Source organism: Archocentrus centrarchus, chromosome 15, assembly GCF_007364275.1.
Source record: "Archocentrus centrarchus isolate MPI-CPG fArcCen1 chromosome 15, fArcCen1, whole genome shotgun sequence".
NCBI classification, from domain to species: domain Eukaryota; kingdom Metazoa; phylum Chordata; class Actinopteri; order Cichliformes; family Cichlidae; genus Archocentrus; species Archocentrus centrarchus.
The window spans coordinates 17402364-17419916 of record NC_044360.1 but is presented as its reverse complement, the minus strand read 5'-3'; the positions used below and the strand labels follow the sequence as shown (position 1 = coordinate 17419916).

At 37.7% G+C, this 17553-nt stretch overlaps 1 protein-coding gene across 1 annotated transcript in view; it reads left to right on the top strand.

Annotated features, from left to right (window-relative positions):
* Positions 1–17553, top strand: part of LOC115792835 (zinc finger matrin-type protein 4) — a 71921-nt gene that overhangs the window by 23372 nt on the left and 30996 nt on the right. The window contains exons 2-3 of the mRNA XM_030747395.1: positions 7835–7951; positions 11553–11645. Of these exons, the coding sequence (XP_030603255.1) occupies positions 7841–7951; positions 11553–11645 (204 nt within the window). The 5' untranslated portion in view covers positions 7835–7840. The remainder of the gene's footprint in view (positions 1–7834; positions 7952–11552; positions 11646–17553) is intronic.

Here is a 17553-nt window from a genome sequence, read left to right as displayed (position 1 = left end):
TCTAAACATTTATAATATATGTAAGGTATGGTACGTACGGTATGGTTTGTACGGTATGGTACATACGGTATGTATGGTATGGAATGTACGGTACGTACGGTAGGTACAGTATGGTATGTACGGTAAGATACGTGCGGTCTGTACGGTATTGTATGTGAGGTACGTATAGTACATACGGTATGTATATTTATATTTCTACGTATTTATTAAAATATAAAATATAAAAAATATAAATATCTAAAAATTTATATGTAAGGTATGGTATGTACGCTATGTGTGTACGGTATGGTACGTACGGTATGTTTTAATATATTTCTATATATATTTATTAATGTATAAATATATGAAAAATAAAATATAAATAAATATATAAAAACTAAAAATATTAATTGTAAATATATATTTTTAATGTATATTTTATATTTATATAAATATAAAAATATGAATAAAAATACAGTATATACCATACTGTATTTTTATTCATATTTCTGTACGGTATCGTACATACTGTACGTACATATGGTATGTATGTTGTTGACTGTACGTATGTACGGAAGGTATGGTGTGGTTTGTACGGTATGTACCATACATACGGTATGTGTGGTATGGAATGTACGGTACATACGGTAGGTACAGTATGGTATGTACGGTAAGATATGTACGGTATGTACGGTATTGTATGTAAGGTATGGTATGTATATTTATATTTACATATATGTATAAAAATATAAAAAATAAATCTAAAATATATATATATATATAAATATAAAAAATATAAATATCTAAATATTTATAATATATGTAAGGTATGGTACATACGGTATGGTTTGTACGGTATGGTACATACGGTATGTATGGTATGGAATGTACGGTACGTACGGTAGGTACAGTATGGTATGTACGGTAAGATACGTGCAGTATGTACGGTATTGTATGTGAGGTACGTATAGTATATACGGTATGTATATTTATATTTCTATGTATCTATTAAAATATAAAATATAAAAAATATAAATATCTAAAAATTTATATGTAAGGTATGGTACGTACGTTATGTGTGTACGGTATGGTACGTACGGTATGTTTTAATATATTTCTATATATATTTATTAATGTATAAATATATGAAAAATAAAATATAAATAAATATATAAAAACTAAAAATATTAATTGTAAATATATATTTTTAATGTATATTTTATATTTATATAAATATAAAAATATGAATAAAAATACAGTATATACCATACTGTATTTTTATTCATATTTTTGTATGGTATGGTACATACTGTACGTACATATGGTATGTATGTTGTGGACTGTACGTATGTACGGAAGGTATGGTGTGGTTTGTACGGTATGTGCCATACATACGGTATGTGTGGTATGGAATGTACGGTACATACGGTAGGTACAGTATGGTATGTACGGTAAGATATGTACGGTATTGTATGTAAGGTATGGTATGTATTTTTATATTTACATATATGTATAAAAATATAAAAAATAAATCTAAAAAATTTATATATATATATATATATATATATATATATATATATATATATATAAATATAAAAAATATAAATATCTAAATATTTATAATATATGTAAGGTATGGTACATACGGTATGGTTTGTACGGTATGGTACATATGGTATGTATGGTATGGAATGTACGGTACGTATGGTAGGTACAGTATGGTATGTACGGTAAGATACGTGCGGTCTGTACGGTATTGTATGTGAGGTACGTATAGTACATACGGTATGTATATTTATATTTCTATGTATCTATTAAAATATAAAATATAAAAAATATAAATATCTAAAAATTTATATGTAAGGTATGGTACGTATGGTATGTGTGTACGGTATGGTACGTATGGTATGTTTTAATATATTTCTATATATATTTATTAATGTATAAATATATGAAAAATAAAATATAAATAAATATATAAAAACTAAAAATATTAATTGTAAATATATATTTTTAATGTATATTTTATATTTATATAAATATAAAAATATGAATAAAAATACAGTATATACCATACTGTATTTTTATTCATATTTTTGTACGGTATGGTACATACTGTACGTACATATGGTATGTATGTTGTGGACTGTACGTATGTACGGAAGGTATGGTGTGGTTTGTACGGTATGTGCCATACATACGGTATGTGTGGTATGGAATGTACGGTACATACGGTAGGTACAGTATGGTATGTACGGTAAGATATGTACGGTATGTACGGTATTGTATGTAAGGTATGGTATGTATATTTATATTTACATATAAGTATAAAAATATAAAAAATAAATCTAAAAAATTTATATAAATATATATATATATATATATATATATATATATATATATATTAGGGGTGGGACTTTAACGCGTTAATTTCGATTAATTAATTACGGGGAAATTAACGCGTTAAAAATTTTAACGCATTTTAATCGCACTTTGCACCGTGGAACGTTTCTCAGTGCGCGAGTTCCCGGCATACAGATTATATCGACGCACAATGTCCAAATTAGGGGCCGCATCCTGCGAAGGACCCGGCCCACGTCTTTCACAGCCCACGAACACCACAAAGGCCGGAAGTGAGCAGCTAGCCTTCATATCAGCGTCACCTGCCATCACCTCTGTGTAGCTCATGTCGCCTAGCAACCGTGAGTGCGAAGCACAGCTGTGTAAAAACAGCTGGTTAAACGGAGAATGAACTTTTTCTCCTTTTTGTGGTTTAATTTTAAATCTTTAATTCAAAATAAGCTGTTAAAACAAGCGTAACACATTTCAACATCAAGGAATACAGCTGAGCTAATGATTAATTTCCAACTATAACAAGTGAGACATTAATGTTGAATAAAACTATCCAGTTATGAAGCTTAACTTTAATTTCAGGAGTTTGCTTATCACAGGAGCACTTCCACCCTTCGTTGGTCTGTGTAGCAGACTGGTGGGAAAATAAACAAGATTTTGAAGTTTAAAGGTTAATTATGAATATTTTTAATTGTTCTTCTTTATTTAATTGTCTCATTTACATAGAAGAGCTGTTTATCCTCATAGATGACAATAAACAGCTAAGTACTTTCTTGACTGTAAGGATTTGAGTTACAGTAATAATTCATATCATTCCTCATCATAATTCACAGCACAAAGTATTTAATGCATTCCACCTACAGATGGTCAGTTCCTTGACATATGAGTATATCAATAAACTTTACCAAGTTTGCAAGTTTGGCATAAAATTTGTGTGTTTACATCGGACTTACCACACAAATTTTATTAATAACAAGCAGCTCATTAACAAAATAGTTTTTTTCTGGGCTTAACTGATGACTATACACCAGCTTCTACTCCCACATAGCTTCTATTTATAAACTGTCTTTATTTGTCACAAGTGATTACGTAGCATCCAAGTGGGAAAAAAAAGTTCAAAATTAAACTACCAAGACAGAACCAAAAGTTGAACTGAAGTTAAACTTTCCACTGATACTAAATATAACACATATATAATACATGCTCTGTGGTCCACGGTAGCTTTAAAATTGATGCTAAAGCATGAACAGCGCATCTATTTAACCCTCCCACTGCCTACCCAACCTTTTTTTTTCCCCTTTTGCCTTCCCTCTTCAATTAGGTTTCCCACTATCTGTCTCGCCATCTTTTTGCTTCATTGGGCCTGCCAGTCCATTAATCTTGCTAACAGATTGCTTCTATTAATTAGTCTACATCCCCCATCTTGCATGTAATATTCAGAGGTAATTGAGATATTAGGAAGATAAGGATAGTTCTGCATTCACAATCATTTTTAATTAGCCTAAAGATTAAAAGATAGACTCATTTCCGCCTGGCTGGCTTCCAGGCAGGCAGAGCAAGGTCTTTTCCTGTCACAAAATTATGGGAGGTTGCAAATTCAGCTGCAAATTTAATGTGTCAGTTTCCAAAATATATCTATTCTATCATGCCTCATAGGACACTTCAAATTGTGGAGGTAATAATGCGTCTAGGCCTCCAGACAAAACAAGTTTACAGCTTGTCATCTGTGGCACTTCAGACTGAATATTGTGCCTCTCAAGCACGTGTAACTTACTGAGCTCAAGTAAAGATGATAGTAAATTTTGTTACTGTAAATCAAATGCAGTACCTTTTTACTTTACAGTACCTTATATAGGCTTCACTGCAGGTTCAATTAGATAATGAAAGATGTGCCTATACAGCATGTCTGCAGTTAATTGGAAGGTCCGGGGAGCACTAAACAGACAAGATGAACAGACAGGGATAATTACCACTAACTCTCTCTCTCTCTCTCTCTCTCTCTGTGTGTGTGTGTGTGTGTGTGTGTGTGTGTGTGTGTGTGTGTGTGTGTGTGTGTGTGTGTGTGTGTGTGTGTGTGTGTGCGCGCGCGCGCGCGCGTGCACGCGCATAGAAGGCAAACATATTGGCTAAATGGAGTTAAACACTAGAACTGAAACAAAGAATACCAATTCATTTTCCCAGCTGTCACGTGGACTACATTTAGTCTTTTCTCATCATCAAAAGGCCCTCTATCCTGCCACTTCCTTGGCAAAAAAGACCTCAGACAGTTTAATGGCTGTGGTTTGTGCACCATTCCCTACAGACCTGTTACTCACTCTTACCATGTCAGAGCGGTGCCTATAGGGTACACATAATGAAGAGAACAGAAAATTGAACATAACACCCCAGAGCACATCATTAAACTGTTTCTATTATGGTATTCTGTATATATGCAAAGCACTGTACTACATTCTGAGCCATTGCTCCCAGTAGGTTTCTCGGATTTCCGTGGTTTAAGTGGTTCCCAGCACTCACCAGGAAAACACCAGAAAACACACCTTTTCTCACAAGGGAATGTTACTGGAAACAATTCACAGAGATGGTAAACCTCAATAAAGATCCCACTGGCTGTACTGTTTGCCTTACAACATTATTACTTTCCTTCCAATGTTCAGAACTTCCTGAGAGTTTCAGTTGCTTACAGCATTTCCACTACATACACTGAGCAGCAGTGAACTGCCACTAAATTATTATGGTTTGCACCACTGAAATGTTTTACCTGGTTCATTTTTACAACAACAGAACACCTCCACAAGTTGCACTTTCTAAAGGGCACACGGGAGACTATAATGCATATAGTAAAATTTCAATTTAGCAGTCCAACTGAGGGTGTTAATTTAGCTAATGTCCATGGCAAAAGCTGTAGAAATACAAGTATAAACAGACGTGGTTCCAAATATCCATGGCAAACCAGTCATTAGAAGCCAAGCTTAATGATTATTACCCTATTATTAAGTACTGTAAGTATTATGTACTTAGGTTGGGCGTCTAATTAAAAGGTAGTGAAACTGTGTACTGTGAGGAATTTTACTGAACCATGCAAACGCTCACTGAGGTTGGTACACCATACAGTATGATGAAGATATTTATAAAAAGATTTCAGTTTTGCCTGTGTACCCAAAGTTTAAAATTCTGCCCAAATGATTCTGAGAAAATTAATGTGCACATTTTAAGAATAGGCCTATGATGTCACAATCTCATTAATGTCTAAAATAACATAGTGACTCATTTGTACATCATCTGTTCACATTTGTGCAAAGAAGCAGACATTTGTGCTTCATTATTTCCTCACATTTCATTTATCTGGCTTGCAATGCTAATAACAAAAGCAATAGTATGACAAAAATGTTTGTTTTATTTGCATAAATGTGCACTAAAAAAGTGAAAAAACAAATACCATGGTGCCATGGTGTTTCATTTCTAAAATAAACTGTGTGATGCTCTAAGATCAACAAATCAAAGTTATTCTGTAGCATTTGTTATACTGTATGTGTATGCTCTGTTAAAAATGTTAATATTTTATTTGGTTTTTTATACTATAAGTAATTTCAAGAGCCCTTTAAAAGGCTCCCAGTAATTTATTACATGACATGGAAAACATGCATAATCTTATCAACCTTAAATGATGCACATGCACAAGGTAAAACCTGAGCTAGAGTCCACTACACAAAAATATCACATAAACATCATGAGCTGAGCCACAGAGTTGAGCTTAAACTGAAAGCTTTTAACAGGTTGTTATGGAGATTAAATAAAAATGTTCACAAAGGAATGGCATATTTTAGTGTCCTCTTTTTTGTCTTTGCTTGCATAGCAACCCCATGATTTCATTACAATATCACCATGCAATAAGAAAAAATACAATTACTACTTCTGTTTGCCAACTTCCAGAGCAAAGCAGAACAGATAAAAATGGCATGGAGTCCACTAGACCCCTCAAGGTGTGCTGTGGTATCTGGCACCAGGATGTTACTAACAGATCCTTTCAGTCCTCTAAGTTGCGAGGTGTGACCATGGATCGGATTTGTTTGTCCAGCACATCCCACAGATGCTCGTTTGGATTGAGATCTGGGGAATTTGGAGTCCAAGCCACCTCAAACTCGTGTTGTGCTCCTCAAACCATTCCTGAACCATTTTTGCTTTGTGGCAAGGTGCATTATCTTGCTGAAAGGGGCCACAGGGTGGCTGAAAGGGTTTACGTGGTCTGCAACGATGTTTAGGTACTATGGGTGGTATGTTTCAAAGTAACATCCAAATGGATGGCAGAACCCAAGGTTTCCCCCAGCAGAATATTGCCCAAAGCATCACACTACCTCCGCCAGCTTGCCTTCTTCCCATAGTGCATTCTGGTGCCAGGTGTGCCCTAGGTAAGCGAGGCACATGCACCGTCCACGTGATGTAAAAGAAAACATGATTCATCAGATCAGGCCACCTTATTCCATTGCTCCATGGTCCAGCTCTGATGCTTACCTGCCAATTGTTGGCGCTTTTGGTGATGGACAGGAGTCAGCATGGGTACCCTGACAGCCCCTTACACAACAAACTGTGATGCAATGTGTACTCTGACACCTTTGTATTAGAACTAGCATTAAACTTTTTGGCAATTTGAGCTACAGTTGCTTGTCTGTTGGATTGGACCACACGGGCCAACCTTCACTCCCCACGTGTACCAGTGCTCCTTCCTTGGTGCCATGATGAATTAAGGATAGATAGATAGATAGATAGATAGATAGATAGATAGATAGATAGATAGATAGATAGATAGATAGATAGATAGATAGATAGATAGATAGATAGATAGATAGATAGATAGATAGATAGATAGATCTAACATCCTATTCAACATTGCAAAATTCACATTGTATTTTTTTTCAATGCATTTTTTCATACTGATTGATTTTATTGCTAGCTTTGATTTACATAATAAAATTTAAAATAAAATAATCAAAATAATAAAATTCGGAATGATAAATTAGTAAATATTAGGACTACAAGACTTCCATGTTCAGTGTATTTAAAATGAAATACTGTAATATGCCCCATTCTTTATATTAAGTATTTATTTTTTTGATATTTAAACCAATTCTGGTTTCTCTGCTGTTTCTATTATCAATAAAACCAGAGTTAAGTAAGCTTTTACGTTCAACTTCATGTTACTAAATAATTTTTTAAAAGTTTATTATTAAGTAAAACGCAGAAACTCGGTACAAGAGCCTGAGGCCATTGTTTCCAAGTCTGGAGACAAAATCTATGAGAGGATGTTCTGACAGAGTGGATCAACATATTTTGGGCTGAACTGTCATGATGAATCTGTCATTCTGAAGGAAAAACTATTTCTAAATTGAGATATTTGCATGCTCATGCATCTCAAACACACAAAGTAAAGTTCACTGACATTTTATTCTGTCCTGCATTTTAATCATATTCATATTTGCATATGTTTGGGTGTGTGTGTTTTTTGTAGTCTCCGATGAAGATGAAGTCTGCAGGCGTCGTGGATGGAGGCTTGTTCACAGAGAGCTATTGTAACATCTGCAATGCCCAGCTCATCTCCGAGTCCCAGCGCACCGCTCACTATGAGGTGAGTCCATCTCTGCTCAGTCTTTGAGGTATTTTCTCATATTGTTCTAGAATAAACATGCGCTGGTCAAACACTGAAGAAGACACAAAGGTTCCTATGCACAAAACAAACCAAAATGTTGCAAGGATTATTGCTTTCTCAGGCAGATTCCTGCATGGTACATTTTGCAAATGCCTTATTTGTACCAATTTGTGCTTGTGCCGTTCAAAACAGTGCTCATCCATTATACAGAGCATTAATGCAGCACGGTAATGCTAGTTACTTGCGCAACAACAAATGTGCACTCACAGTTTTTGTTTTAATGTAGTGTAGCTTTCAGCAGACTCTCTCAGAGTAATTTATTGGATGGCCATTCAGCCCTTGTATTATTTAACTAGAATCTAAATGTGTGTGTATGTTTGTACGTGTGAATGTGTGCTTGCGTGAGTGCACTGCATTAAAGTCGTACTTAATTACAAGATACAATTGGGATTAACAAGCAGACTAATGAGGATGAGGCCCTTATCTTGGCAGACTAAAGCAAGGGCAATGGTGGTGTGTACGGTAGGTTTTTGCACGGGTGTGCACCTACGTCATTCACTTGTCAGTAATCTATTTCTGTCCTTCCCAAGTCTGACAAAAACACACAGCCTTGAGTAGAGCAGATGAATAGGCAAGCTGAGTCACTGCATTTCATCAGTTCCAAAAGGTCTCTGCAGAGGTTAGCAGATCAAGGAGACAAGGCAAGAAATAATTTGCATGCAGGAATGTTTTGAATGTTATATTCCATCAGGATCAAGGGCAAAGACGAGCAACTTTACCCAAGCACAGTTAAAAATAACTTTGTGTCTCCACCCTAAAAAACTGTCAAAAGTTCACAATTGTTCTTCAAACATCCCCAATTAAATAATGTACATTGTGTTCTTATCTGAGTTTAAGCCCAGCTTCTAAGCCCAGCTTATGCCCATTTGTTTCAGCCATAGTCAGTGCTTCTTTCAGTTGGATCAACAGGTGAATTCTTCACCTTCCTGAGGGTCTATCTTGAGACACCCATTTTCCTCAGGCCTTTCTGGGATTTACAGCATATCTTCTTCACTCCATCTGGACACACTTAACCCTTCTGTTTGCAATTTTATGCCTCTGCTACAATGCCAAAATAAAAAGTACACTTCATTCTTGTGCCTCCTGTACTTTATCATCCCAGAGGACTATCATTTCAACAGCATAAACATACTGATGAACGTATGACCAGATGACGAGGTCTGGTCTCAGACTAGCTTCTTGGTAAGCTTCTGGCACATCAATCAGCATTGACTGCACTGCCTCTACTGCTCCTCCAACTTGAGTTCACATTTGGAGAAATGGGGGAAAGAAAACACAGAAAAACATGGATAGTCCATTAGAGTAGGGAAAGTGCTGAGGGTCAGTCCAGGGTAACCATGGTGACATTAGGACCTGCTTTTAGTCCATATCCCAGAGCTATCAACTACATGACAATTTATACACCTATGAACACAAGTATACACTCAGACACACACAGGCACTGACAAAATGCATCAACAGTAGTCTGACAAGTGAGCAGCCATGTGAGTTTGTGGTCAGGTTCTTCTCCTTGGGGGGGAAGGATCCAATCAAAGCACTGGAGCATCAACTAAAATGTCTTGTCATTCACTTTCATATCATATGGGTATGATGTCATATGGATTAAAGTATTAGGCTGATAAAATCTTTTGACAAATAGCTTTACTTTGATCTAATCACATTAATCTCTCATTAATCCAAAGTTCCGCATTTTTGCTCTTGATGCATTTCATTTTCACTGCCTTTACTCATATGTCTGCACTTTGCTGAACAATCTGTCTTTGCTACATATGCAGAAGTAAAAGTGTAATCTGTCTGATGGTGTCAACATTTGCCTCTGAAAAATGATGCCAGCACTAGAATTTATAGATAATGATATATGTTATATAGTAGGACGTAATGAAGGCATGAGCACAACAGTAAAATTATATGTATGGAGCAAGATAACAGTGTCAACCAAGATAGCACTGTCAAAACACATACACATTCTGTAATCTTTACCCTGCAGTGTGTCAGGGGATTTTTATTGTTCCATATTAAAGTGACAGTTAGCAGCTTCAAGGATGGCTCACTGTCCTTTCATATAAACAATACCCACACTTATTATAGTTTATATTGGTTGTAGCCTTAAGTACAGTAATGCATGCAGACAAAACCCACACACACCCACACACACTTAGGTGTAGCAAGAATAATAAATGAGTAACCAGAACAAAATAGTCAAGAGTATCAGTAAAATTGGTAGTCAATTAAGAGGCGAGACTCAGATAATGATGGGGAGCGTGTGTTGCATATTCCTGCAAATGTTTCACAGTAAAACGCAAGGTTTCTTCCTACTGAAATGATAAGGTTTTTATTTTAACTTTGAAATGGTTACATGATGAGCAGATTTTGAATTGTAGCATCCTCAACATTAGCTGAAATGTTGTGAATATTAAGTAATAATTAGTTGTTCTACATTTGTTACATAGATGTTTGCAGTTTCTATGTTCAAGGTGTGTTTTCATTCATGTTCATGTTACTGAAGCTTTGAGAGCAGAAGTGCAATGGGTAGCTTGACCAATGACTGTCCATGTATTAGCCCAGTTGAGTGTGTGTGAACCCATGCACTGCTTACTGGAAAAAAAATGTAAATGAAAGGGCAAAGAACCTCAGATGATGTCATTCATTTGTTTTATGAGAGAATGATTTCTTCCTACAGTATTTTATTATTCAATTGTAATACAATAAAGTAAAAAGAAGAAGTGGAAGTGTTTTGCAGTGTGCCTTGGTTACAGCCAAACAGAAGGCAGTACATGAAAAATGAAAGCTGCAAGCTGCAATGATGAGGCTTGTACCATGTCAGGGTCATAGACAGTATAGATGGACATAGCCATTTTAAAGCTTCAACGTGTTATGGTGTTTTTTGGGGAGCAAGAAGTTATTATGTATGGATGAAACAATGACGTGCTAATCTAGTGTTAAATGACAAACTAATAAAATACTACCAAGCACAAAATTGCTGGATGGGTTGTACCACACAGCACCATGGATATAGTCACATAATCCCATTAAAAATGTGATAAAATGCACAACCTGACATCCTCAAGGTCTGAAGATCCTTCTGAACACATTTGAGGTCAGACGAAGTACATCAAAGTATAAAGCTTGTCATTTCATGTTGCCACGAGGTAGCGTTATACCTCTCGCTCAATATTAACAGTGTAGTTTCTTCTTTCCAGTTTAAAAGTGCTTCCTACATTTATCACTTTACAGTGTCAATGTGTGCAGGTCAAGCAAAGAGTCTTTATCCCCCTACAACTAACACAGTACTCCACTCTTAGTCAGAGCTCCACAAAGCTGAGGTTGGCTCAGGCCATTAGTCACCTGGCCAGGAGCAAAATGTCTGCTAGCATTATCAGTTGAAAGAAGGATAAAAGCCTTCAGTGAGTTGCTAAGGTAGAGTGACAGTCATTGATTTTTTTTTCCACTTGGCACCACTTGATAAAACAAAATTCGCTTCCTAGTTGACCCTCTTTCTCTCTTTCTGTCTTTCTGCCAGAGTAAGAAACATGCCAACAAGGTACGTCTGTTCTACATGCTTCATCCTGAAGATGGAGGACCACCTTCCAAAAGACTGAGGCCAGATAATCCAGTATGCTTCCACTGTGTGTGTGTGTGTGTGTGTGTGGGCGCGCACGCGTGTGTGTGTGTGTGTGTGTGTGTACCTCTGTGACTAAATTATATTTTCTCATTCCAAGTTCAGTGTTTAAATTGGAAAAAATGTATTTAATATTTATTGATGAACTAAATAACTTAAAGAATTTCCAGTTTAATGCAAACTCTGGTACCAGCAAAGCCATTTATTCTGAATGCCCTTTATCCTATATGTATGACAAAAACCTGAGTTGACTAGCTTTAGTCTAATCCTTTGCTAGGCTCGTCCACTTTCAGCCTTAACCATTGTAGCGAAGCGCTTATGGGAATGTTTGATCTCTTGTATGCAGTTGTGGGCTATAATTCTCCCAAGAGAGGTTATGCCTGTTTCTGGTCAGATTTAGTGAAGGCAGACGGCGCCAAGCAGCTCTATATCTGACTATTGCAGGCCATAGCTAAAGAGGTCAGTGCATTACCAATGTTTGTGTGTCTGTCTGTGTGCATGTGCAGTCAGAAAGCCATTGTGTCTGTATTTCCAGAGCCCCATTCTACAGCTGTGGTAAATGATGAGATTGCATTTGTATCCTACATTGAATTGTTGGGCTTCAAACATGAAGTATAACTGCTATTTTGGTAGTGATTAAATTTTGGTGTGTGTGTGTGTGTGTGTGTGTGTGTGTGTGTGTGTGTGTGTGTGTAATCGACTATTGTGTAGAGGGAGATTTACTATAGTACATTGTGTGCCCCAATTATTTGGCTTGTCCCATGTGGCATAAAATATACACACACACTAAAAACACATACAGAGCACACTGTGAGGACACAGCTGGTGGAAAAAAGGTTTTAAAACTAACTGACAAATCTAGCAGTCCCAGAGAGAGAGAGAGGGAGAGGGAGCGAGCGGTGAAGAAGGTGAAAGTCTCTAAAGGTTTCAGAAATTAAATCCAGTGAGACTAAAGCATAAAGACAGACCTGGAATAACAGTTTCAAGCATTTGAGCAGCCAAGTACAGTGGTAGTGTTTAAACTATGCTTCTTGACAGATTTATGTTATTTGGTGACACCCAGACATTTGTCCTTGCATTGATTTGTTCCCCCACAGTTCACCTTCACGAGGCATGATCATTCTCACCATTTCCTTTATCCGTTTCCAAAGTCTCCTTTCCTAATCGGTACACAAGTATAAAATTTAAGAACCATTCTTTTAGATAAAAGAAATCATTGTCCATCAAGCAGTTCTCATATTGTATACAAGTGTGTATAGTGTGTGTCCATTGAAGTAAATGCAGCATTTTTAAGATTCACACTCAACTACAAATTCCAACTGCAGCCACAAAACAATGAGAAACTGAAATGTTGCATGCACAGACAAAACTAACTGAATTGTTTTATGCTGTAAGACTCCTGAAATGGGCACCTGCTATTATGTTTCTTAGGCCTCAGTCTCACAGGCCTGGAGCCCATGCGGTGGCCCCATGGCAACCACCAGTCCCTAGGGAATGGAAAATTGTTGCTGGAGATTGCTGGCTGTTATAACTGGTTGCACAGAGGGTCCTGCACAAAAAGCCTCCCTGTGATTGCTTTGTTTGCTAGCAGACTGCCACAGTTCTCCATAGGTTGCATGGAAGACTCCCGCTTGTCTGCAAACACTTGCCAACTACTGGCCAAGCAGTAGTGAAACTGTGAAAAGTGCAACGCAAACCGGAAATGGAGATTGTCTCCTTCAAAGTAAAAGTCGTGTCTTACTGCTGTAATCAACACATTTCAAAACGTTTAAATTCTGTTCTGTTTCTGGACCCACAAGGAGGTTTTTGGTGCTACACTCTATACCTCTTTGTGACCAATTTTAACTAGTGACTACCAGTAACTACTCACAAACCAGTCAGGGAAAGCACATTTTTCCACCAAGTCTGGTTGCCAGGGTCTCATCAACTGTGCTCTAAGCCTGTGCGTCTGGACCCTCACTCAACCAATGCAACCATAGTTCACAACACAAGATGCAAAAAGGTAACACATAACACTGCAGACATTGATGAAATAATATGTCAAAGGCTTATGGGTTCACACACACACACACACACACACACACACACACACACACACACACACACACACACACACACACACACACTGTAGATGTATGCACACCTGCGTCGCCATCTGTCTCTCTAAAACCAAATAAGACCTGACTAAGCCCACTGTGGATTTCACCTCATATTGGACACTAAACACACATAAATAAGCCATGTGCACAAAGACACACACATCCCATGACTGCTATACTGTAACCTACTGTGAGTGCCACAGCTCGCACTTTGTTCATAACCTTTCACGCAGAGATGTGACATTGATTATTTGACAAGGTGAGAAAACTGATGTAAGATGAGCAGAGATGAATTTCATTTCCCGAGGTGAAACTGTCAGCATTCAAGTCGGAATAAACTTTTCTCGTTTCATCTCTTTCATCTTCCTTTCTCCTAGGGGAAGCGTTGAACAGCTTTTCTCTGTACTTCATCCCAATGTTTTTTTTCCCTTCTGTTTTGTGCTGATTGACAGGGTGCAGTCCAATGGGAGCTGCAGAAAAGGGATTTTTTTTTCTTTTTTCTGCAGAGTAAATGAAATGTCAGTGTAAAATGCCATGCTTTAAGGTTTTTGTGTTTATGTGTACATATGAAAGTTTTTGTCACAGAACAAACATAGAGAAAGTAGGTCGTAAAGGTGCTCTCAGATGAAAGAGGAGAGTTGATCCGTTTTTCTGCCCTATTCTCCACCCTGTACTCTCTCTCCATCTGTGCAGTTTTTTTCACGTGCGCAAAGGGCAAGAGAGAAAAAAAAAAGCTTTTTCTTCGCCTTTTATTCCCCTCCACTGCTGTATTTTCACTGTCACTACTTCCAATTTACTCTTTTAGAGCATCCTCAAGCTCTAAATGAGAGCTCTGTTTCCCTGAGCTGCTCCATGAGTATATTTAGCAATGTTTCCCACAGTGCTCCAACACAGAACAGTGGGGAGAATTGAGGAGGAGCAGAAAAAAGAAAAACAGAAGGAGAGGAAGATAAACACAGCTAATTAGGAATCTATTGTTAGGTGCATGAGCAGATTGAAGCCACCCAAACAAAAAAAACATTCTGCGACACAGACATAACTGTCAGGCAGCGGACAAACAGGCATACGTACGGCATGTGCAAACAAAAAACACACACGACAGTTAGGTCGCATGCAAATCAGTCTCAACAGATGTGCGAGGTGCGACAGGTAGAGACAGCGAGGGTTGGAAAACAGAGAAATACAGTAATGAGCGATGGCAGAAATTTAGAAATCAAAAACAAAGAAAGAGAAAAGGTGACGACTTTCAGCACGACGGAGGAAAAACTGTGAGTCAGAGATGCTATTTACTGTTTGAAGTGGTTTGGTAGAGTGGCAGCTGTAATGAGCTGACAATTATTCATGTGTCAGTCACCCACACATGCTTCAGATTGTTTAAAACATTCCCCACACTGTCACTGGATTTCTGGTGTAGCATCTTTCATTTTTGCGAGTAGATGCTTCTTTGGACTGCTTCGCTTACTTTTTAGTGTGTTGTGAGACTGTTGCACACTGCCACAGAGAACCAGCTCTGGCTTTTTGTCCTGAGTCAAAAGAAAAAAAAAAAAAGCACCACACAGTTATGGGGCATCATCCCACTGTGGTTTTGCTTCCTCCTCCTGGTACAACAAGATCTGAGTAGAACAAGAACTCAACAGCACTGCCAGGGGAAGGAAAATGTAGACAGAGTAGGCAAGGGGGAAGTGGAAAGACAGAACAATGGGACAAACAGTGAAGGAGATGAGAGGAGGCACTGAAAGCACACATTAGAGAGGCGGAGGGGGAGATATGATAAAGAGGGAGAAGGTGAAATGTAGGCTAGAAGGAAAGATGGAGTAAGAGAGAGTCTCCCACTGAAATCATAAACAAAGATCATTAGATAAATATAGATAAGCTGGTTTTTCTTTACATACAACAAAAATCAAAGTGACCTCACAAACACATACACATCCATTTGTTTGGTAGCATAAGATGGTGCTACATGTGTAAACAGATAGTAGTAACAGTTTCTGGGGCCTATGCCCAAACTTTAGAAAGTTTAAAATTCCTTTATTGAAATATCAGCTGATATTATGCGCAAACACTACTTTCCAACAAGTGTTTTAGAGTCTGTTTAGCAACTTACTGCTGTCAAATAGTCCACTTGACCTCACACCCCACAAGCCTCTCCTGCTCTGCTGTAATGCATACTTTACTGCATGTGCTGCAGATAGTGGTCTCAGTCTAACCTGCTGTGCTTCAGAAACTATGTTACGACACTATTTCTAAAATCTTCCACACATTTTTTTTTCTGTATTATTTTTTTGTTAATTAAAAAGTTGCTTATCAGACAACAAATAGTACTGTATGTGTACTGTATGTGTATGCAATACACTAACAGTCACACACAATATATAGGTCAATACTGGCTGGTGATATCAGCAAAGCAATATAACAATGCAGCTCTAATGTTAATGGTGATGGAGGGGGGAGGTCTGGGACAGTTCATAGCAAGCCTTTAACATGATCACAGCAGGGAGAGTCAATGAAGAGGGAGGAGGCGAGGTAGGAGGAGGGAATGGGAAGGAGGAGAGGCGGTTGCGCAGGCCTGCCAATACAGATAAATATTTCATCCCACATCACACAGAGTCACTGAGAGTGGTGCCCAGAGGGGGAGAGAGGATGCAGAGAGGGGAAGAAATATAGAAAAAGGCTAAGAGTGAAGGCAAGGCAGAAAGACAAAACATAAGAGTAGAAGAAAAAGAGAGAGAGAGATAGAGACAGAGAGAGAGAGAAGGGACAACTGAGAGACAAAGCTAAGCCTGCAAGGTAAAGGTGTCCTTAACTCTCACATCCAGTGACCATGATCCTAACCAGAGCTGACATAAGACACACACACAGTCACACAAACCCACATACACATGCATCCACAGAGAAACGCTGCATGCACCCACATACTCAGATATGGTGTCTCAGACACATTTCTATTATTGTACTTTCATCGAGACTGAGGTTTCTCTCCTCCAACTCAATTTAACACCTGGACTAAAAAGAGCGCTGGTGTGAAAAGAAAAAGAAAGAAACCCCAGATGAACAGACAGAAGGTGGAGGTTCAATGTGAAGAGTTAAAAGAAGACATTGAAATATGTTGCTATAACAGCCTCCAGTCATGTGGTAACACCAAATTTTGGAACCTGGATTTGACTCCTTTAAGATGCCAAAGCATTTAGTGAAATTAGGGCTTAAAACTTAGAAACTGTCTACAGCTGTTTCTTTAAAAGTGGACAGTGCTAAATACCAGTGTAAAATAATATGACATACTGTATTAAGACTAGATCACTCAGACCACTTGCCAAAGTTGTCTGACACCATACCTGTCTTTCTTAGTCTTTGTGTCTTAGTCTATGTGCCCAAGGACATAAAAAAAAATGTAAAATCACTGTAAGGATTTTTTTCTTGTCCTGCACACTTTCACAAGCTGCAAATGATTTTGTCCTGCCATTTTCAATAGCTGGAATATTCTAATGATAGTGTATGTGCATGTTCTTGAAACATTTGGCTTTCTTTGCCCTAACAGATCTCGTGCTTGACTGGCCAAAGATGAATGTAATAATTGTGCACAGGGCCCACTGACCCCACTGTAGACTAGAAAACTTGAATGCAAGTGGTCAGCTGGGCAACCTGGAGAAAGATAACAGAGATAATGTGCCTCAGCTGTCCACTTTTTTCTAAGGCTGAGGGATGACATTGTGCAACAAGAAAGTACCTTTCCCAAATCTTATGCCACAGAATTGGAAGTATACAAATCTATAAAATGTGATTATATGGTATATAACATTTAAATT